We start from the raw sequence: 22434 nt of genomic DNA on the forward strand, positions 1-22434 counted from the left end.
TATGGAGTCCTAGATTATGCTCTCTGAGTTGCCCAAAGTAATTAAATTTGACCTAGCTAAGACCTCTCAGAGTCTAGAACTCAAAGGCAGACTCCTCTCACCTGCACAGCTGCACTTAGGAACTAAGGAACTGCGGATATTAATGAGGGAGTTTATATCAGAAATTTCATCAGAAAAATGTGAGTGATAATTTGGAATAATTTAAGAACACCTTATTACATGCCTAAAAAGTTACAATCCCACAATTGAGGAAGATGACCTATTGGTTAAAAAATTGACCTGATTTAGAGCAGAAGTGAAGACAGCAATAAAATATATATATATATATACATACATAAAATGGAAGAAGAGGGAAGTTAATAGTAACAAATATAAATCAGAAGTTAGGAATTGTAGAAAATTGATAAGGGAACCAAAGGGACATAAGAAGAAATGTATGACCAGCAGAGTTAAGGACAATAAGAAGCAATTTTAAAAATATATTAGGAACAAAAAGAATCCTGACAAAGGTATTGGTCCATTACTAGATGGAAATGGTAGAATTATTGATAATAATGCAGAAAAGGCAGAAGTGATCCAAAAATATTTCTCTTCTGTATGTGGGGAAAAAACAGATGATATAGTCTCATCATATGGTGATCTCTTTCTATTCCTCTAGTATCTCTGGAGGATATTGAACAGAAACTACTAAAGTTAGACATTTTTAAACTAGCAGATCCAGATAAGTTGCATCCAAGAATTTTAAAAGAGCTGGCTGAGGAGCTCGCTGGCCCATTAATGCTGATTTTCAATAAGTCTTGGAGTACTAGGGAAGTTCTGGAAGAAAACTAACGATGTGTCAATTTTTAAAAAGGATAAACAGGGCGACCAGGGTAATTATAGGTCTGTCAGCCAGACATCGATCCCGGGCAAAATAATGGAGCAGCTGATACGGGACTCGATTAATAAGGAATTAAAGGAGGATAATGTAATTAATGCAAATCAACATAGATGTATGGAAAACAGAGCCCGTTAAACTAGCTTGATATCTTTTTTTGATGAGATTACAAGTTTGATTGATAAAGGTAAAAATGTTGACATAATATGCTTAGACTTCTTTGAGACAGACAAGGCGAGTGAGTTCATATGTTTTATTGGACCAGCTTCTGTTAGTGAAAGAGACAAGCTTTCGAGCTCACACAGAGCTGCTCTTCAGGTCTGGGAAAGGTACTCAGAGCATCACAGGTCACAGCTAAATACAAGGTGGAACAGATTGCTTAGCATAAGGATTTAACACATATTTCAAGGGACCATTCAAGGTGCAGTGGCCTGTTAATGCTCCACCATTCAGAGAGGGGGAAGAAAAGGGGGAAGGCAGGTGGGAGGAGTTGTTAATGGGTTACAGATTGTTGTAATGAGCCATAAATCCAGTCTACCTGTTCAGTCCATGGTTTTAAGTGTCTAGCAAAGTTATGAATTCGTATGTAGCAGGGGTAGGCAACCTATGGCACGCATGCCAAAGGCGGCACGCGAGCTGATTTTCAGTGGCACTCACACTGCCCGGGTCCTGGAAACCGGTCCGGGGGGCTCTGCATTTTAATTTAATTTTAAATGAAGCTTCTTAAACATTTTAAAAACCTTATTTACTTTTACATACAACAATAGTTTTGTTATATATTATAGACTTATAGAAAGAGACCTTCTAAAAATGTTAAAATGTATTACTGGCATGCAAAACTTTAAATTAGAGTGAATAAATGAAGACTCGGCACACCACTTCTGAAAGGTTGCCAACCCCTGGTATGTAGCCTACTAACAGCCCCCCCAAGCTGCCTCACTTCCTTTTCCCCTACACCTGGAGGGGAGTTAACGGGCCACTTCACCTTGAATGGTGTCCCTTGAAATATGTTAACTATGTGGGGATAAGATGCTTGGGGAGGCTAAGCCTCCCCAAACGGGGCAAGAAATGCCAGCTGCAGCACACCTCCCTTTGGAGGCACGCCATCCGCTGCCTTTGGAGCACCATCGCTGGAAGCTCCCAAGAAGTGGAGGGGCCAATGGTGTCTGGACTGTGGCCCCGCCTGCGCTCCGCCCCCTTTCCACCCTGAGGCCCTGCTTCCACTCAGCCTCTTCCCCCGTGGCCCCACTCATGCTGTGCCTCTTCCCACTGATGCCCCGCCTGCACTCAGCCTCTTCCCGCCTTTGTTCCACCTCTTCCCACAAGGCCCCCCTGTCTGCTGCTCACTCTTCTCCACCCCCTTCCCCCACCCACCATCGTTCACTCTTAAGGCAGGAGGGGGTTGAAAGGAGGAAGCGGCGGGGTGTGGCGGATTGATGATTTTGCCGCTCCTAGCCCTGAAATAATTGCCGCCCCCGGCCCCATATTAACTTGTTTTAGTTTTTTTACAAATTCGTTTGAACTAAAATGAATCTAAATATCATTAAAATAATTGAACATTTACAAGTTTTATTATAAATAGAATTACAAGTACAGCGGACCCTTGCTTGAACATGCATCTGTATAGCGCGATTTCGCTTATAGCACGGGACCGCGCATGGATCCAAAACTGAGAACTGCTTAATTTCTTCCTTCCGGTCATATTATTAACATTTAGGATTCTCGTGAGTATGTTTACTAAATGGCGTTGCGCCGTCATTGGTGGTTTCAATATGCGCTATGATTGGTAGAATCGTGGCGTCACTGATGCCGCGATTACCAAAATGCTGCTATTATAAATTTGCCGCCCCTGCAAATTTGCCGCCCTAGGCCTAGGCCTTGTCGGCCTAAACGATAATACGCCGCTGGCAGTGGGTGGGGGGCCTCAGGGGAGGGGGCAGAGAGGAGCAAGTGGCAAGTGCGGGGAGCCTCAGGGGAAGAGGTGGAACGGGGTGGGAAAAGGCAGAATGGGGGTGGGGTCTTGGGGCACAGCCAGGATGGAAAGGAGGCAGGACCACAGTTCTTGCACTGGTGGGCCCCCCCACACACACTTCTAGGGAGCTTCTGGTGCTCGCGCCCAGCCTCCCCAAACGCAAGAGTCATGTGCCACCTATGCATAGGTTTGCCAGTTTTGGTTGGATGTATTCCTGGAGGTTTCATCACATGACATAATCTTTAATTCCTGGTGATTCCAGGACAATCCTGGAAGGCTGGCTATGCTTGTGCTAAACAATCTGATCCAACTGGTATTTAGCTGTGACACTCTGAGTCTGTTTCCCAGACTTGAAGAAGAGCTCTGTGTAAGCTTGAAAGCTTGTCTCTCTTACCAATAGACATTGGTTCAATCAAAGATATTACCTCACCTACTCTCTTTCTAGTATCTTGGAACCAACACGGCTACAACAACACTGTAGACTTCTATAAGGCATTTGACTTGGTATCACATGACATTTTGATTAAAAAACTAGAACTATATAAAATTAACATGGCACACATTAAATGGATTGAAAAGTGGCTAACTGATAGGTCTCAAAATGTAACTGTAAGCAGACAATTGTCATCAAGTGGGTGTGTTTCCAGTGGAGTCCCACATGGATCAGTTCTTAGCCCTACATGGTTTAACATTTTTATCAATGATCTAGAAGAAAACATAAAATCAAATCATCACTGATAAAGTTTGCAGATGACAAAACTTGGAGTGGTAAATAATGAAGTGGACAGGTCACTGATTCAGAGAGATCTGGATCGCTTGGTAAGGTGGGGACAAACAAACAAACAATATGTGTTTTAACACTGCTAAACTTAATTGTATACATCTAGGAACAAAGAATGCAGGCCACACTTACAGGATGGGGGGCTCTATCCTGAGAAGCAGTGACTCTGAAAAGATTTGGAGGTTGTGGTGGATAATCAGCTGAACACGAGTTCCCAGTGTGATGCTGTGCCAAAAGAGCTAGTGTGCTCCTGGGATGCATAAACAGGAGGAATCTTGTGCAACTGCTGCTGTTATACTGTGTCCGGTTCTGGTGTGCACAATTCAAGGACACTGATAAATTGGAGCCACAAGAATGATTAAAACAACAAGGAGTCCGGTGGCACCTTAAAGACTAACAGATTTATTTGGGCATAAGCTTTCGTGGGTAAAAAGCCCACTTCTTCAGATGCATGGAGTGAAAATTACAGATACAGGCATAAATATACTAACACATGAAGAGAAGGGAGTTACCTTACAAGTGGAGAACCAGTGTTGACAGGGCCAATTCAATCAGGGTGGATGTGGTTCACTCCCAATAATTGATGAGGTGTCAATACCAAAAAAAGGAAAATTGCTTTTGTAGTGAGCCAGTCCCTATTCAAGCCCAAATTAATGGTGTTAAATTTACAAATGAATTGTAGCTCTGCAGTTTCTCTTTGAAGTCTGTTTTTGAAGGTTTTTTGTTGAAGGATGGCTACTTTAAAATCTGTTATTGAATGTCCAGGGAGATTGAAGTGTTCTCCTACTGGCTTTTGTATGTTACCATTCCTGATGTCTGATTTGTGTCCATTTATTCTTTTACGTAGAGACTGTCCGGTTTGGCCAATGTACATGGCAGAGGGGCACTGCTGGCACATGATGGCATATATCACATTAGTAGATGTGCAGGTGAATGAGTTCCTGATGGTGTGGCTCATGTGGTTAGGTCCTCTGATGGTGTTGCTAGAGTAGAGATGGGGACAGAGTAGGCACAAGGTTTGTTACAGGGATTGGTTCCTGGGTTAGTGTTTCTGTGGTGTGGAGTGTAGTTGCTGGTGAGTATTTGCTTCAGGTTGGGGGGGGGGCTGTCTGTAAGCAAGGACTGGCCTGCTTCCCAAGGTCTGTGAGAGTGAGGGATCGTTTTCCAGGGTAGGTTGTAGTTCGTTGATGATGTGCTGGAGAGGTTTTAGCTGGGGGCTGTACGTGATGGCCAGTGGTATTCTGTTATTTTCCTTGTTGGACCTGTCCTGTAGTAGGTGACTTCTGGGTACCCGTCTCGCTCTGTCAATCTGTTTCCTCACTTCCACAGGTTGGTATTGTAGTTTTAAGAAGTCACCTACTACAGGACAGGTCCAACAAGGAAAATAACAGGCCCCAACGAATCACAAGCAAAGCCAGGAGGACTGCACTCAGCTTTCTCCATAGTTTCTCAGTGCTGCTGCTGGCTTAGTGTGTCCCCTTCCTTAGCCAGCCACTCTACATAGCTATCTGCAATGATGCCATCATGCTCTTAGTCTCCACTGGCCCAAGAAGCAAGTGTCATCTCTGACCCTGTCTGCCTGTCTCTTTCATTGTTTCTGTCTCACAAACAACAGTGACATGTAGAGGGCCAGAACCAAACCATGGTCCTGTGATCCCTGAAACACTCGGGTGACAACCGAGCCAGCTGGGTTCTACCTCTTTAGATTAGTTATATATTTTACTGTACCCTTATTGTGACAAGGAAGGTTTACAAAAAAACTGCCCCATCTAATTGGATGGCAAAATCCTGACCAATGAAAAATTCCTTCCTGCCCCTGCCCCCCAGAGAGTGAGTGGTTACTTCCAAACACCATCTCTTTTAACTCAACTTGATGTCGTCATCCAGTTTTCACTCTTAGGCTATGTCTACACTAGTATGTTTGTTGGCATAACTTTTGTTGGGCAGGGCTGTGAAAAAACACACCCTTGACCAACATAAGTGTCACTGACAGAAGCACCACCGTGGACAGCGCTATGTCAGTGGGAGAGCGTCTCCTGCCAACACAGCTACCGCCAGTTGTTGGGGGTGTTTAATTATGCCAGCGGGAGAGCTCTCTCCTGCCGGCATAGAGCAGCTACACAGGAGACCTTACAGTGGCGCAGCTGCAGCAGTACAGCTGTGCCGCTGTAAGGTCCATAGTGTAGCCATAGCCTTAGATGCAGTGATAATTCTTTACTTCAGTGGCAAGTCTGTTCCACCTATTCAATACCCTCCCTGTGACATAATACCAAACTGTCAAAATCTACCTTTTGTGTGCCCCAAACTGGTGTGAAAATCCCAGTGTTCTCAGCTTCCAGTGGGTGTGCCGACTGAGGTTTGTCTGTCTAAACCCCCGACTTGCGCAAGGACGCAAAGAGTGCGTGCACTGGGAGTTGCACACATGTTAATCAGAGAATTAATGTTGGCTTTTGAAAATCTGACCCTAAATTCTTCCTTCTTAATTTAGATCTGTGTCATCTTATTCTGATCTGCCCAGTGACCTCAGATACTTTTTTTTTATAGTAATCCTTATTTTATAGCCATCACTTAATAATAACCCTTGGCCAACATGTTTAGGTTTTGGTTCCAAGATCTAAGCATCCAAACCCAAATTTAGGTACCTAAATAAGTGGCTTTATTCTCAGAGGGGTTGAGTACCCACAAATCCTAGAGAACCTAAAGGTGTCCTTATCTTTCCGCTCAAGCCCTAATTCATATGCTTTGATCATGTCCCCTTTTAATAGTCTCCTCCCAAGACTAAATAATCCCATCGTTAATCTCGCTTTCCATGTAAAACACTCCATTCCAGGATTCCTCTTTAGTTTTTTGTACACTGAATTCCTGAGAGCTGATTGAAAAATGGAATTGCCATCCCGTGGAGAGTGTTGATAAATCAACATTTGTTTTCATCCCAAATCAGGACAAAAAAGTCTAAATATCAAAGCTTTTTACACAATGAAAAGTTCCAAAGAGTTTCAATTCAGGACTGTCAAAACGTGTCAATTGAAATGAAATGTTTTGACATTCCACAAGCAGAGACTGCAGTGCATCATGGGAGATGTAGTCCAGCCAGGGAGCAGGGTCCATAGGTTAGAATGCAGGCACCAAGGACCTGGAACTACAATTCCCATAAGGCACTGCAGCAGCAATGCAAGAAGACTCAATGCTTAAGGTCAATGCAAAACGAAACAAAACATCTAATTGATTTTCTTGATGGAACATTCTGTGGAAATCTATCTTTTCCCATGGAAAAAATTCAGTGTCAACAAAACCCCATTTTCTAATGGCAAAATGTTCCACCTGAACAGATTCCACTAGCTTTAGTCCTTTCTAAAGGCAAAGTGTCTTTCTCCAATGAGTTCTCCCAAACTAAACAGTCCAATTCAAACGGGTCAGTCTATTTTCTCTCCATTCCCAGCTATTTCTTCCTCTGCCAGTCTCCCTCCTCTGCTCTAGCTCCTCCTCCCTTAACCAGGGCCGGCTCTGGCTTTTTTGCCGCCCTAGGCAAAAAGGCCACCGGCCGTCCCCTCCCCCCCCGCCCATTGCGGCAGGGGAGGGCGCCGAGCCCGGCCGCGGGCCCGCAGTCCGCAACCGGCCGGAGCGCCGGGGGGAGGGCGGAGAGCCCCCGGCGGCCAGAGCGCCGGGAGGAGGGTGGTGAGCCCGGCCGGGGCTCTCCGCTGTCCCCGGCGGCCAGAGCGCTGGGGGGAGGGCGGCGAGCCCGGCCGGGGCTCTCCGCTCTCCCCGGCGGCCAGAGCGCTGGGGGGAGGGCGGCGAGCCCGGCCGGGGCTCTCCGCTCTCCCCGGCGGCCAGAGCGCCGGGGGGAGGGCGGAGAGCCCCCAGCGGCCAGAGCACCGGGAGGAGGGCAGCGAGCCCAGCCGGGGCTCTCTGCTCTCCCTAGCGGCCAGAGCGCCGCGGGGAGGGCGGCAAGCCCAGTCGCGGCCCCGCTCTCAGGCCGGAGCGCCCCGCCGCGCCACCCCCCTCCAGGCGCCACCCCAAGCACACGCTTGGTGGGCTGGTGCCTGGAGCCGGCCCTGCCCTTAACCTGGATGTTTCTCCTGCTCTTGTAGGTAAACACCTTCCAGATTGTCCTCATCACTGACAGTAAACTCTCCTTTACCATCTTCAACTATGAGTCTATCACTTGGACCACAGGCATGCATGCCAGTAGCGGGGGAGATTTTGCTGGCCTGGGAGGCATCGCAGCACAGGTAAGCTCTGCCCATTGCAGATGCTGCTTCCTTTCTAATGCCTAGCACCGTAAGTCTTCAGAGCTTCCTGGTGCTATTTCTTTTACTATATTATTAATTTCTTGCCAGGATCATGAAGCAACTGAGGAAATGTTGATGGTGGGTTTTTTTTTTTTTTTTGAAGTTCTTAAATACCCATGTGTTCTCTCCCTCCTTGATGCGAAGTCCATATAGGGGGCTTTGTTATAGCAAAACCACAGTTCTTTACATTGGCCAATGCCTCTTAATTCCTTTCCTTCTTAACCTCAGACTTCAAGAGCAGCTGCTGCAGCAAGCATAGCTTTCCATTGTATTTTTATTCCAGCCCTGTGTGGTGGGGTGGTGGTGTTTTTTTTAAATCAGTGCCCGTTCGGATGTGTGAATTTCCCACCAGTTGCTCTGTCCTTGGCCCGTTGCCTGCTCTCGTTTGAGAGTCTCCAGAAAGCAGGAAATCGCAGGTGTAAAGGAAACGGACACATTTCAAATCCCAGAATTCAAAAGTGCGGATTTTATGGCTGTAAACAGAGCAGTAACCACATGCCTTGGAAGGCGGACAGTGCTCCAGGAACACCCCACCCTAACACTGGCCAAAGAGAAGGGAAGTCTCAGAAAAGTCTCACCCAGTGGTAGTTTGTTAGTGAGTTTGCAAGAGTGAGCTGCAGCCACTCAGAGTGAGACACAGTGGCTGGGCTCTGTGTAGGAACAGCAGGACTCCACATGGCAAAGGAGCCTGCTTGGCCTATGCGAGCAGAGCTGTTCCCCTGGACTTATTTCCGTCCAAAATTTGTCTGGGCTCAACCTGCACACACAATGCCAGGTGCAGAGGAGAATGAAAATAGAATAGATGTCACATGCTTTTTCCAAGGAGTGAGTCATCAACATGAGGAGATTGCTAAGGCAACGAATACTTCTGTTTGCTGAGGCTGCTATGTTGAGTCATGCAGGAGGAGTGTTTCAATGGGCAGGCCTTTGAATTACCTTTCTTTTAAAGCTGTCGTCAGTAGGTAGACCGGCCCTGTTTCCTGCTTTTTATTCATAACCATTCTGTGTACAGCCATGCAGGACTTCCAACCAGCCAGGATTGTGTACTCCTTACATTGTTGTTTGTGTTCCTAGAAGGCCCAGCTGAGATCAGGGCTTTGTTGTGCTGGGTGCTGTGCAGACATGCAGGATACGCCTGCAGTGCACTGGGAGGTGTAATTTCCAGGCAGGTAGATGTACATGCACTAGCTTTGATGGAGCTAGCATGCTAAAAATAGCAGTGAGAGCTGGCAGCACGGCCTAGCCACCTGCATACAATGGTACTCAGGTGGCTAGATCAGTGGCAGAGCCAGGATTAAAACTTAGGTCTTCTGAGTCCTAGTACTGTGCCTTAACCACTAGACAACACTATTTCCAGGGCCTTGTTGTGCTGTGCCTTGTATACATGTGGCCAGCACCCCCAGAGCATAAGCTAATAGTGAGATGATAGTGAAATAAACAGCAGTCAAAGAAACCAACTTCTTCCCTTTTTTATTCCTTGTGGATTTCTTCTTCTCAGGGTGCTGGACCATGGTGGAAACGAGGCATCCCGGTCTCTTTCCCTTCCCCCCACTAGAGTTTTCACTTTCCGCCCTTGTCTTCCTAGGCAGGTTTCAATGCTGGTGATGGAAAGCGTTACTTCAACATCCCCGGATCCCGCACCGATGACATTGTCGACGTGGAGATGACTACAAATGTGGGTATCCCCGGGCGCTGGGTGTTCAGAATCGATGATGCCCAGGTGCAAGTGGGGGGCTGCAACAACACAAGTAAGAGGACAGCAGTTAGGTTTGTTTAAACAAACAATTCTTCACTCCCTTCACTGGGTTCTCCTTCTTTCCCTGGGTAATGCCAGTGCCCATGAAAAGTGGGAAGAGAGCAGCCATGCAGAGGGACTTATCAGGAAAAAGAGCTAAGGGTATTGTGGGAGGAAATCCTATCAACCACCAGCCCAATGAATGGCTGCAGTAAAATAAATGGCCAGCGGAATACTGGATGCATTGATATAAGGCCAGAGTACCAAGCAAAGTGAGGTGGTTACTGTACCACGCACTGGCTGAGCCAAGTTCAAGGCCATACACCTCTTGCTGAGGTTGATGGGAGTTGTCCTCCTATACCATGGCTGAGTGGCTCACTGTGTTTGCTCATGGGAAGGCTGCTCTCGCCCTTGAAGGGGTGCACCATAGAACAATAAGGCTACATCTTTAATGAGAAAAGGGCTAACGATGTCAGGCCAAATTCAACTCCCTTAAGCAAGGCAGGGCTCTGTTGCAATGAATGGAGTTGTGCCTGCTTCTCCTAGGGCTGCATTTGGCCTGTTGGCCCTCTCTGCATTGGGGAAGAGACAACTGTGTGGTGTCGGGAGTGAAGTATTCACCATTATGAATGTGTTTGATAAGGGGGGAGGTGATAAATGTCTCTTGCTGATGAGATTCAGAGATGTACATAACCACTGTGGGTGCTGGAATGAAGGTCTCTCTCTTGAGTGCCCGGGATTTAAATTTGGGCTCAATGTCTCTTAAAAATAGGAAAACAATGGGAAAACTAATGGGAAATGGGGAATTCCAGCAGGACAACTGAAAAAGGAATAAGCAAGGTGGAATAAGGAAGAAATATAAGAGGAAGGACCTGGGAGAGCCAGGTTCAATTCCCTATTCTGCTTGTGTTACCTTGGACAAGTCACTTAAGGTTTGTTTACATGAGAAATTATATGGGTATAGTTGTGTGGCTCCCAAAGCGACATAAGCTAAACTGTAAAAAGGCCACTGTCAGCCACTCTTATATTGGAATGAGAGCATCCGCATGGGGAGTGACAGGGTATAACGCTCACAGGTCCTAGCAAGCACCCACCCACTAGGATTGCTGTGAGGGGAATCCAAGCCTCTGTCCTCTGGATCCCTGGGGTGTTTCAAGCTCCTGGAGCCTGACTGGAGTTCAGCCATTGCCCCAGATAACACTGTGAGGGCGCAGACCTTCTATCCAGCACCCCTCTTCCGAGGGGTGGAACCTGCTGTCCAGCACCTAGCCCTGACCCTTCGACTGCTCCATGCTCAAACACACCCCTCCCACAGAACTCCTCCCCAAAGGACTCCTTTGGGGAGGAGTTCTGTGGGAGGGGTGTCACTCTCTCTGGGGTGTCACTCTCTCTGGGGCACGGAGAAGTTGTGAAGTACACACACACACACACACACTTGGTACTACAATCTAACATCTTTATACTCTTTATATTTAATCTGGTAAAGCACAGAGCACCCAAAACAATAAAGCACCCTAAACGCAATGTCCCTCACTAGCTCACTCTTCCCTTGGGGGATCATCTCTATTCAGGCAGGCAGAGTCCTCCATCCCATTGCCTGCCCTGCCCCTGCAGCAGCCTCCCTCAGCGTCATCTGGTACAAAATGGCTCTCACCCCCAGCTCACCCTCCCTCCTGTGAGTCCCCTTATAGACTCCTGCTGGGGTCACCTGCTTCTTTTGTTCTGCCATTTGGTGACATTCGTTACTTCCAATCCCCACACGCGCACACACATACACATACATCCATGAGACAAGAGGAGGAATTGCCTTCTCCCAGGCAGAGCAAATGCATTGTCCCAAGGTGTACTTTGAATAGAGAGCACTGAATGCTGATCATTCACCATTGTCTCTCACCTGGCAGAGCTATGATGCTACACAGCCAGCTCATGAGGGATTCAGATACATACATGACATGGTCATTTCATGAGACAATTTCACAAAATCATCCAAAATTCAGAAGTGGTACACACAGAACCCCCAATTCATCACAATAACTACTGCACTTCAGAGTTGCACCATACCTTATGTAAGCAGGGGGATGGTCCTGCTATTGTGGGGAACTTTCCTAGCTTCTGCACTACCCCGGTGGAATCAGCTAGCGAATGGATCTGAGTCCTCACTCCCACTTCCTTTACCCAGAGGCCTGCCTGACCTCAAGGACTCCCCTTCCTCCCTCCCGTGTGGCAGAGTCCTCATAACCCCGACAAGGCTGGGCCCAGGATTCCTGGGAGGCTGAACCCCCAGTCTTATCATGGTCACTTAGGATAGGGGCTAAGGTGTCCCCACTCCGGGGTGCTCGCTTCACACCGGCCATGTCCCTGGCCTAGTCAGCACTACATTAAGTTCAAACCAAATACAAGTCAGCAAACAGAAAATGTAATAAAAATAAGGAAAGAAATGGGAAAGGTTAAAGCAAACAAGGACCCCGCCCTGTGGGCGTGGGGATACCACAACCAGCCCTCTCTGGGATGTAAGGGAAGGTCACAGTCTGTTCCTCACCCGTCCCAGGCCTCCCCCCAGGCCCTGGCTGTTCTGCGGTGACACCGTGGATCAGACCCCGCTCTGGCAGTGGCTACACGCCCTCAGGCGCTAGTTGGCAGGGACCCCTCTCCCCAGTAGCGCCCCTCCCATTGGGATCATTTCCCACCTTTGAGTCAGGCCTGCAAGGCCTCTTGTCCGGCGACGTCTCCCTGCGCTGGGCCCTCTGCCAAGGGCTCCCCTCACTCTCCACAGCTGCTAGCCATGCTCGGCTCCGGTGTTACTTGTGGCTCAGCCGGCATCTGCTCCCCAACTCTGGGCCTGCAGCCCCCGCTGTAGCTCAACCCTAGCTCCCCATTGGCGTGGATGGTCTGTTCAGCGCCAGCTTCCAGCTTCCCAGCTCTGCCTCCTCTGGCTCAGTGCTGCTGCTCTGCCCCCAGCTCAGCCCTGGCTGCTGCTCTCCCCTTAGTTCTGCCCTACTCTGGCTCAGGCAGCTCCCGCTCACACATAGGATGGGCTCTGGCCTCCTGACTCCCTCATTGGCCTGCCTGCTATGTCAATCAGGCTGACCTGGAGTGTTGGCCTCTCCCCATTGGCCCTGGAGACTGTCAGTCTCAGGATTCTGATTTCTCTTCGTCCCTTCCCCTTTCTTTTGGTACTGGGAGAGGGCTGACCAAAAACCCCACTAAGTTTCAGTGAGGGGCCAACAGCCCCCTGAGATTTATACTGGTATATGTCCCATATAGAGAGGCCCCTAGCCAGTCTGTGCCTCAGTTCCCCATCTGTACAATGGGGATAACAGCTCTGCCATGCCTCCCAGAGGTGCTGTGAGGATAGCTACATTAAAGACTGTGAGGTGCCCAGACACCATAGTAACAGGGGCCATATGAGTACTATAGCCAGAATGTGTTGCCAAATAAATGCACTGAAACAAACCAAACAGATATATTTAAAAGCCAGTGGCACTGTATGCCATGGCTGGGGCTGGAAGTTCCTGGGGATGCAGGAGGAAGTTGGTTCAGTCCAATGCTATTGTTGCTAAGACATGTTGTAGGAGTCCTGTGGCGCGTGTTCTCTTCCATTAAAAGGTGTGCTACCTTGGTTTGCAGCCTCCGTGTGTTTTACATTACGCCCCTGTTTGAATGGGGGGAAGTGTATTGAGGACTGCATCACGGGAAATCCCTCCTACTCCTGCTCCTGCCTTGCAGGCTTCACGGGCAAGAGATGTCATCTTGGTAAGTGCTCTCTGTGCCGTCCTGCATGGACACGTTGATGGGGTACAAACATTTCTCCTCCCTCTGAAGCTTGCACCTCCATGTTAGCGTCTTCCCTTCTGGAGACCTGCCTCAAACTAACTGCCATTATCCTATGCTGCTTAGCTCCCTCCGGGAAGAAGAAAATTCTCCCAGTCCCAGGAACAATTATCCAACAAAAGGGCACTTCTGTTCCATAGGAAGGATGGTCTAGTGGCTAGGGTGTTAGCGTAGGACTCAGGAGACCTGGGTTCAGTTTTTGTGCTCTGCCTCAGACTGCCTGTAGAATCTTGGACAAGTCACTTAGTCTCTTTGTGCCTCAGTTCCCCATCTGTACAATGGGGATAATGGCACTGCACTGCCTCTCGGGTGGGTTGCAAGGTTAAATAATTAATGATTGGGAGGCGCTTGGGTACCATAGGAATGGGGCCTGTATATGTACCACAGAGTCTGAGAACAGGAAGAGATCCCTGGGATGGAATGATGCTTTCTGGTCAGCCAGCCACAGAACATGAGAAGAGAACATGCCAGCGATGCCCTGCTCACCCTTATGGCCTCCATAGTCTGTGGCTGACGTATGATGGAAATGGGGACAGTTGGGGGGGGGTGAAGCAGAGTCTGTCTGTGGCTCTGTTCTGCCCCAGGCCATGGGGCGCTCCATGCCACGTGGAGCATTAGTGAGCATGGGCAGCAGGCTTCCCTTGTGGGAAGCTAGCTCCCTGTCCTGCCTCTTCTGCCCATGGCCCCTTGCCCTCCCCACTTGCCCCCCCCCCAACTGCCACTTGCCGTGTCCCTCCTCTCCTCCACATCCCCTTTTCCCCCAAGGCCCCTACCTCTTGCACTCTCCATTTCCCTCCTCTCCTCCACGCCGCTCCACTGCGAGGCCCCAGGCAGCGGCGGGCGGTGGAGGCCTCAAGGAAGGGGTAGAGAAGGGAGGGGAAGAGGTGGAGTGCAGTCAAGGCAACCATGGCCCAGGCGTCTGGCGGTGGGGTGGCGGCGGCGGCTTTGCCAGGGGAGGCTTAGCCTCCCGTAAGCCTCCCCTAGCCTGTTATACCCACCACCTATGTCGGTGAGCCCTCCTGGCCATGGGGCCGCTCTGGTGTTCCATGTTTCTTTGCTGCTTTTCCCCTCGCCACAGGGGGAGTGTCACGTGCCCCTAACCCTCGACTCCACCTCTGTTCTCTTTCAGATGTGGATGAGTGTCTTTCCCACCCATGTCAGAACAGTGCCACCTGCATCAACGGCATCAACAGCTTCAGCTGTCAGTGCCCACCAGGGTTCAAAGGAGCCATGTGTGAGACAGGTGCGTTGGGCTGCCCAGTAGACATGTGGCCCACAATGCATTGCTGATGGGCTAAAAACCAAATACAGCTTGGCTGAGACAGTACAAACTCAGTGCACTCTGGGAGAGGATCCTTCATTCTGTTCACACATGGGAACTTGGGGTGAGGGACCTCCACCGGTGTCTGCCCACCTGGGACGGACTCTGGGCACTGGCTCGCTTTCTGCACATGCAGCTGGATTCAACAGCTATTCCGGCCAATGGAAAGACTTCCTTTGGCTGCACAGGGCTTTGGTTCAGGCCTTTTCCATGGGAACATGGAAATGCTCTCCCAGTGAAGTCTTCTGCGTGCAAATTGGTGGAGTGGAAACACACAAAGCCTGCATTGATTGTATTCTAAGGCTCGGCTTCCAGTTCTAGTCTAGAGGCAGGATAATGGGATGGGGAGATAGGAACTCCTGAGTTCTGATCCCAGCTCTGACACTGACTCCTGCTGGGGCCTTGGACAAGTCGCCTAGCACTATGTTCTCCCATCCTAACTCTCTGTGACATAAATAGGAACACTCCCGGAGGGAGGCACCAATCAGCATGGGTAAGAGTGATTGGAATGGGCCTTTAACCTCCCACTGTCAGTTCCCCCTCTGACAGAGGGGGATAACTGGACGTACCTTACAGAGCGGACAGGCAGCCTGTGGAACTCACTGCCAGGGGATGTTGTGAAGGCCAAAAGCATAACTGGATTCAAAAAAGAACTGGATACATTCATGGAGGATAGGTCCATCCATGGCTATTAGCCAAGATGGGCAGGGATGCAACCCCATGCTATAGGCATCCCTAAGCCTCTGACTGCCAAATGCTGGGAGTGGATTACTGGGGATGGGTCACTCAATAATTGCTTTGTTCTGTTCATTCCCTCTGAAGCATCTGGCACCAGCCACAGTCAGGCGGAGGATACTGGGCTAGACGGACCATTGGTCTGACCCAGTATGGCCGTTCTTATGTTCTTATGAGTGTGAGGGACAAGGCTGGGGCTGGGCAACTCCCTTTGGCTCCCCTGAAGAGTTAGGGTCAGATCCTCCCCATCCCCAACTCTCCATTGAGTAATACCTACCTCTGCAAATAACCCCACTGAATCAATGGGCTTCTTGTGGAACGAAGTGCGGCTGCACGAAGGGGCAGGATCTGGCTCTTGAGGCCGGTTAGTGCTCTGTAGTTTTTATCCAGCAGGGACCCTCAACTGGCTTAAAGAAATACCCACCGAGCTCAATGGCATGGTCCAGAAGCAGTTCTGAGCTCCCTGTAAAGAGCTACATGCATCCTGGATTTGGACCTTGCAAATCCAAATGAAACTGGTGTGGCTGCAAGTGCCTCTTATCTGACACTGATGGCGCATTTCTGAGCAGTCTGGGTGTTAGCACAGTGCACGTCAGCAAGTCATTTTGAAGCCCCCTCCACTGTCAGTAGGTCCTGCTTAGTGAAACAAGCTATGTGCTGTTTAATTAGAATGCAAGTGGCCCTGCTCTCTGCAAGACTTTCACCAGTTCAGGTTTGATCCAGAGCCCTTTGAAGTCAATGGGAACCTTTCCCCTGACTTCAGTGAGCTTTGGATACAGCCCTTGTCGTACTGAGTCGATGCTAATCCAAACAGCAATGTAATCAGGAACTAGCATATCCACCCAGTCATGTGACACGTGTAGACTCCTCTGGGCATGAGGATGGCAGCAAGGGCCATATTTCAAGAGCTCAAGGGCAGATGTTCAAGTTCTCAGCACCCACAATCGGAACCAGATTTTCAGAAGAGCTCAGCTTCCCTTTAGAGACCTAAATAAGGGGCAGAGTTTCAAGAGTGCTCAGCACCCAACATGGTCCTCAGCATCCTTTGTCATGGAACCCCATCAAGACACCCCAGCCTCCATGCTGGTGAGGGTATCTTATGTGCCCTGGGACAACTAAGCCAATAAACAGCGAGGGAAATTCTGAACCAACCTACTGAAAAATCAGCCATCTTATAAATAAGCCTGTGTAAGCCTCTACAGAGCTGTATCTAAAGGGGAGACCCATTCGCTTAGTTCTCAGAGATCTTAAAACAAAGAACAGAAGCTTAGCTCTGAGCTATTCAAGTCTGGACACATCAGTGTCCGTGTCCTCAGCCATCCTGCCTGATTTCCTGATCCCTTGGGACGGGAAGTGGTCGGCATTCTCTAGAGAGCAAGAAGATATTACAGCCCCGGCTGAGTTCTCCCTTGCAGTTGGACACCAGGCTGCTGTATTGGATCCAACCTTTGGATCTCATGTGCTTCCAAGCCTACTAAGTCTGAGCAGTGTCCAGACTCTGTCTCTAAGTCTGGCTTCTCTGGAACCCTTCCAAGGTACAGTTCCCCGCTGTCTAGTTCCCCTTCTCAGCATGTCAGATCCTGTGGTCCAGCTGCCTAGACTCCAAGGCCAGTACTGCTCCATAAGTCTCCCCAAAACTTAAGCATGTCCTCCCCAGTGCTTTTCCTAAAGTTTTTCCTAATATGTAACCTAAGTCTCCCTTGCAGCAGATTAAACCCCTTACTTCTTGTCCTACCTTCAGTAGACGTTGAGAGCAGATAATCACAGTCCTTTTTATAACAGCCCTTAACATGTTTGATTACTGTTGTCAGATCCCCCTCAGTTGTCTTTTCTCAAGACTAAACATGCCTACGTTTTTTAGGTCAGGTTTTTAAAACCTTTTATCAGAACTGGACACTCTGCTCTCGCTGAGGCCTCAGAAGTGCTGAGTACAGCAGGATAATTACCTCCCATGTCTTACAGACCACACTCCTGTTCTATCATTTCCTGGGTCCTCTTTGGTCCTCTTTTTAATGATAGGTACTTCAGTCCTTGTGACCTCACCCGTCCTCCAGGAGTTCTCAAAGATAATTGATAACAGTTCCAACATTACTTCAGCTAATTCTTTAACTATCTTAGGATGAATTTCATCAGACCCTGATGACTTGACTATATCTAATTTATCTAAGTATTCTTTAAATTGTTCTATCCTTATTTTGGCTTCTGTTCCTTCCTTCTTGTTGTTAATATTAATTGTGTGAGTATCTGGTCACCATTAACGTTTTCAGTGAAGAGTGAAGCAAAATAGGCATTAAACACCTCAGCCTTCTTGATGTCAGTCATTACTACATGGGCAGTGCATGACTCCTGCATTTGGGCAGGCTAGGCACAACCGGAAGCTCCCAAGAAGTGGGGGGCCCCACCCCCTGCTCTGTCCCAAGGCCCCGCCCACACTCCACCCCTGCTCTGCCCCTAGGCCCTGCCCACACTTCACACCTGCCCCATCCCGCCCATCTCTTATGTTTCTTCACCCACCGCTCACTCCTCTCTGCCCCCTTCCCCGAGGTCCCCCCTGTGATGGGTTGGATCACAGAAACCCCCTTGGGAACTGCCAACTGATGTGCCAAGACTACTTCTGCCCCTGCTTTCCTGCCCTGGCAGCTTGGGACTTCAGTGCCCTGCCTGGTTTGAGCCAGACCCTCTGGCCTGCTGCAAACCCAGACCCAGGTCTGAGCCACGTCCCCTAACAGATGTAGGCTTAATTGAAAGCAGCTTAAGAAATGTTCCTGTCTTTAACACTTAGATGCCCAACTCCCAATGGGATCCAAACCCCAAATAAATCCATTTTACCCTGTATAAACCTTAGGGTAAACTCATAAATTGTTCACCCTCTATAACACTGATAGAGATGCACAGCTGTTTGCCCCCCCCCCCCCCAGGTATTAATACATACTCTGGGTCAATTAATAAGTAAAAAGTGATTTTATTAAATACAAAAAGTAGGATTTAAGTGGTTCTAAGTAGTAACAGACAAAACAAAGTGAATTACCAGGCAAAATAAAATAAAACCTGCAACCCTATGCCTAATCCAGTAAGAAAACTGAATACAGATAAAATCTCACCCTCAGAGATGTTTCAATAAGCTTCTATCACAGACTGGACGCCTTCCTAGTCTGAGCACAATCCTTTCCCCTGGTACAGCCCTTGGTCCAGCTCAGGTGGTAGCTAGGGGATTTCTCATGATTGCAGCCCCCTTTGTTCTGTTCCACCCCGTTATATGGCTTTGGCACAAGGCGAGAATCTTTTGTCTCTCTGGGTCCTGTCCCCCCCTTCTAAATGGAAAAGCATCAGGTTAAAGATGTCACTGTAAGACTTCATTACCCACTTGTCAGCACACACATATACAGGAAGACTTACAGGTAAAACAGAGCCATCTACAAACAATTGTCCTGGTTAATGGGAGCCATCAAGATTCCAAACCACCATTAATGGCCCACACTTTGCATAATTACAATAGGCCCTCAGAGTTATATTTCATATTTCTAGTTTCAGATACAAGAGTGATACATTCATACAAATAGGATGACCACACTCAGTAGATTATAAGCTTTGTAATGATACCTTACAAGAAACCTTTTGCATGAAGCATATTCCAGTTACATTATATTCACACTCATTAGCATATTTTCATAAAATCATATAGACTGCAATGTCACACCCCTGCCTGCCCGCTCCTCTCAACCTCCTCCCCCAATGCCCCCACCCACCCACCATTTAATAGTTTCATCATCAGCCTGGTGAAGAGCCAGTAGCTCGCCGTCAAAGCAAGTCGGCGAGCACTTGTCAAGGATATGCGACAGTCTGACATTGACCACATCTACATGACGGATTGTTAGAGAAACCCCATTTGAAAAGATTGGCCACACAATTGCCCTGTCCTATATGAAGCCAGGTCAGGGATGACCACTGGTACCTTGGCAGGTCAAAACTTGGTGGGCAGATGATTGGGTCAGTGACGAGAGAGTGATTAATAACTGTCGTTGCTGACCACTCGTTATGCTGAGCAGATTTCACCGCCATGCCCTGTGGTGGCATAAGTGACCAAAAAGGGTGTCTAGAAGACAGGCGAACTAGCGGGTGGTTGAACAGGTCTGAGTACAGAGGCAAGTTGCTGTTCTCACAGATCTTGGCCAGAAGCATGATGGTGGCCCCCACATGATGGTGGCGAATATGGAGCAGTGCTATGTTACTAAGTTTTGGCAGCCATGCAACAGAGTTGCATGTAAAGTCCCAGTAACAATGCACATAGCTTTGTTAGCTCTACATTGATCAGCCTTGTGTGAGACAAGTGACCCCAGACAGGAACACGGTACTCTGCTGTTGAACAGCTGAGAGCAAGGGCTGATGTTCTCAGCATCCAGGCACTCACACCCCAGGTTGAGCCAGCCAGTTTTCTGAGCAAATTGTTCTGAGTGCTAACTTTGGCTACTGTCTTCTTCAAGTGGTGCGTCAATGACCTATCCAATGTCACGCCGGGGTAAACCAGGCTTGGGTCGTGCTGCAGGCATTGGCCATTTAAGAAAATATTTAGCTTGTGGCTTGTGCTTGCATTATGCAGATGAAATACACGAGAAACCATCTTGGAAAATCTCGGCTGCAGGTGCCATCAACTACAGTAGTCTGCCATGAGTTTCACAGCATCATTCAGAACCTTGTCAATTTCTGAGAAGCACTGAGCTTGGTAGCCGCAGCAGATGTCATCAGCATAGATAAACTTGGGTAAGAGTATCAGGGGGTAGCCGTGTTAGTCTGTATCCACAAAAACAACAAGGAGTCCGGTGGCACCTTAAAGACTAACAGATTTATTTGGGCATAAGCTTTCATGGGTGAAAAACCTCACTTCTTCAGATAAACTTTGATGTACACTGAACAGTACTGAGAATAGAACTGAACCTTGAGGAATACAGTTAACATGACACTTCCAGGAACTGAAACAGTCACCCATGAGTACTCTGAACTGCCTATTTTGAAGTAAGAGCTCTACTACTTCGACCACCCAATGAGGGGCAACTCAAGAGCATTCATAGAGATGGCCTCTGTGCCAAACTGTGTCATAAGCAACAGTCTAATCCAGGAAGACAGCTGTTGTCTTTAGATTTTGTTGAAAACCATTTCTGATAAAGGTGATCAAGGCTAGACCTTGATCACAGATGCTACGTCCTTTCCTGAACCCTGCCTGCTCAACCTGCAAGACATCGTCCAAATCTGGAGCAATTTGTTGAAGGATCAAATGCTCAAACACTTTGAAACGCACTGACAGCAAGGATATTGGGCAGTAACTCACCATATTGCAGGGGTCCTTGCCCGGCTTCAGAATGGCAATAATCTTTGCTTGATGCCAAATGCACGGGAGCATCTTCTCATTAATGACCCATATATAGAAATTAGTGAGCCACAGTGTCACCTTTGATCCAAGGGGCTGAAGGAATTCCGGCAAGATGTTCTCATACCCATTATTTTTCCAACCGACTTCTGGGTAGTTAAAGTCCCCCATTACTGCCAGGCCTTGTGTTTTAGATATTTCTGTTATTTGTTCTAGAAATGCCTCATCCCCCTCCTTTTCCCCAGCCCCTACCACAATGTCATCCCTATTTTTTCCCCTTTTATCTTTACCCAGAGGCTCTCAACTGGTCTGCCTCTCTCCTCCTTCTGGACATCAGAACAAGTGTGTATGGTTTTGATGTATAATGCAACACCACCTCCCTTTTTACCCTGTCAGTCCTTCCTTCCATAGAGAACCAGACTTCTCTATGCCAATATTTCAGTCATGACATTTATCCCACCAAGGCTCTGTGATGCCAATAAAGTCACAATTTACCTTATGTAGTAACATTTCCAATTTTTCCTGTTTATTCCCCATATGCCTTGCATTTGGGTATAGACATCTAAGTTGCCAAGCAGATTTCCCCACTGATTTCCCTCTTATGATCCATGCATTTCCAGTATGTCAGCCTTCAGCAGTGCTGATGCTTCTCCCCTTCAGGGCAGATGACACAGGCGTCTTACACCTCAGCATTGATTCAGGACATTACTCCATGCAGCAAGCTGAGGACATCAGTACTCGGAGACACAGTCTCTGATCATGATTGCAATGTGCCACCTCCTGCCAAACTTGCGTGGGTGCAGATGAGGGTGTTCAGAGGCCTAATTTTGGAAGGGAGAGGCTCTTGTGATAGATCAGCTGAGCGGTGATGGGACAGCAGAGGGCAATGGGGTGAATCTGCAAGGTGTGAATATGCTTCTTGCCGTCCAGCTGGGGAGAGTGAGAGCCGGCCAGCAGGGGCAATTTGGTGGCAATTGGAGGAGGGTTCACAGAGGCCGGGTGCCTAGGGCCCTGGGAGGAATGTGGCAAATGGGGATAGGGTGACCACGTTTGTTGGCTTGAAATAAGGGAGAACCACATGAAAAATAAGGGACAACACTTTATTTTAAGGGACATTGCAGGGAAACACCATTTCTCTTTGCATAGCATGTATTTGTCTCTCAAGTATACACTTCTGCTGCCCTCAAGAATACAATGCAATTGTCATAAACTTCAATTTAATATTTCAAATGGTAAAGGGACAGTCCCTTCAAATAAGGGATGGATGGTCACCCTAAGGGACAAATCAGTGATTTAAGGGACAGTCCCTTAAAATAACGGATGGCTGGTCCCCCTAGTTGGGGTGTGCATATCTGTCCCATAGAGCCCTACAGCACTTGCTTCAGCTTTGGCCACCTGGGGCTCTAGAGGGGCTGTGTCAAGCCCATGTTTGGCACCCCGCCCCAAATGAGTAGGGTTCCCACATCCAGGATATAAAAGACTGGGACATCCAGGATGATCCAGAGTCCATACAACTGAACAGCTGACCGTG

General features: G+C 48.3%; 1 protein-coding gene across 1 annotated transcript in view; it reads left to right on the forward strand.

Annotated features, from left to right (window-relative positions):
- Positions 1–22434, forward strand: part of SNED1 (sushi, nidogen and EGF like domains 1) — a 135166-nt gene that overhangs the window by 50364 nt on the left and 62368 nt on the right. Inside the window, exons 3-6 of the mRNA XM_065410982.1 lie at positions 7719–7859; positions 9505–9667; positions 13282–13407; positions 14615–14728. Of these exons, the coding sequence (XP_065267054.1) occupies positions 7719–7859; positions 9505–9667; positions 13282–13407; positions 14615–14728 (544 nt within the window). The remainder of the gene's footprint in view (positions 1–7718; positions 7860–9504; positions 9668–13281; positions 13408–14614; positions 14729–22434) is intronic.

Source organism: Emys orbicularis, chromosome 9, assembly GCF_028017835.1.
Source record: "Emys orbicularis isolate rEmyOrb1 chromosome 9, rEmyOrb1.hap1, whole genome shotgun sequence".
Classification (NCBI taxonomy): domain Eukaryota; kingdom Metazoa; phylum Chordata; order Testudines; family Emydidae; genus Emys; species Emys orbicularis.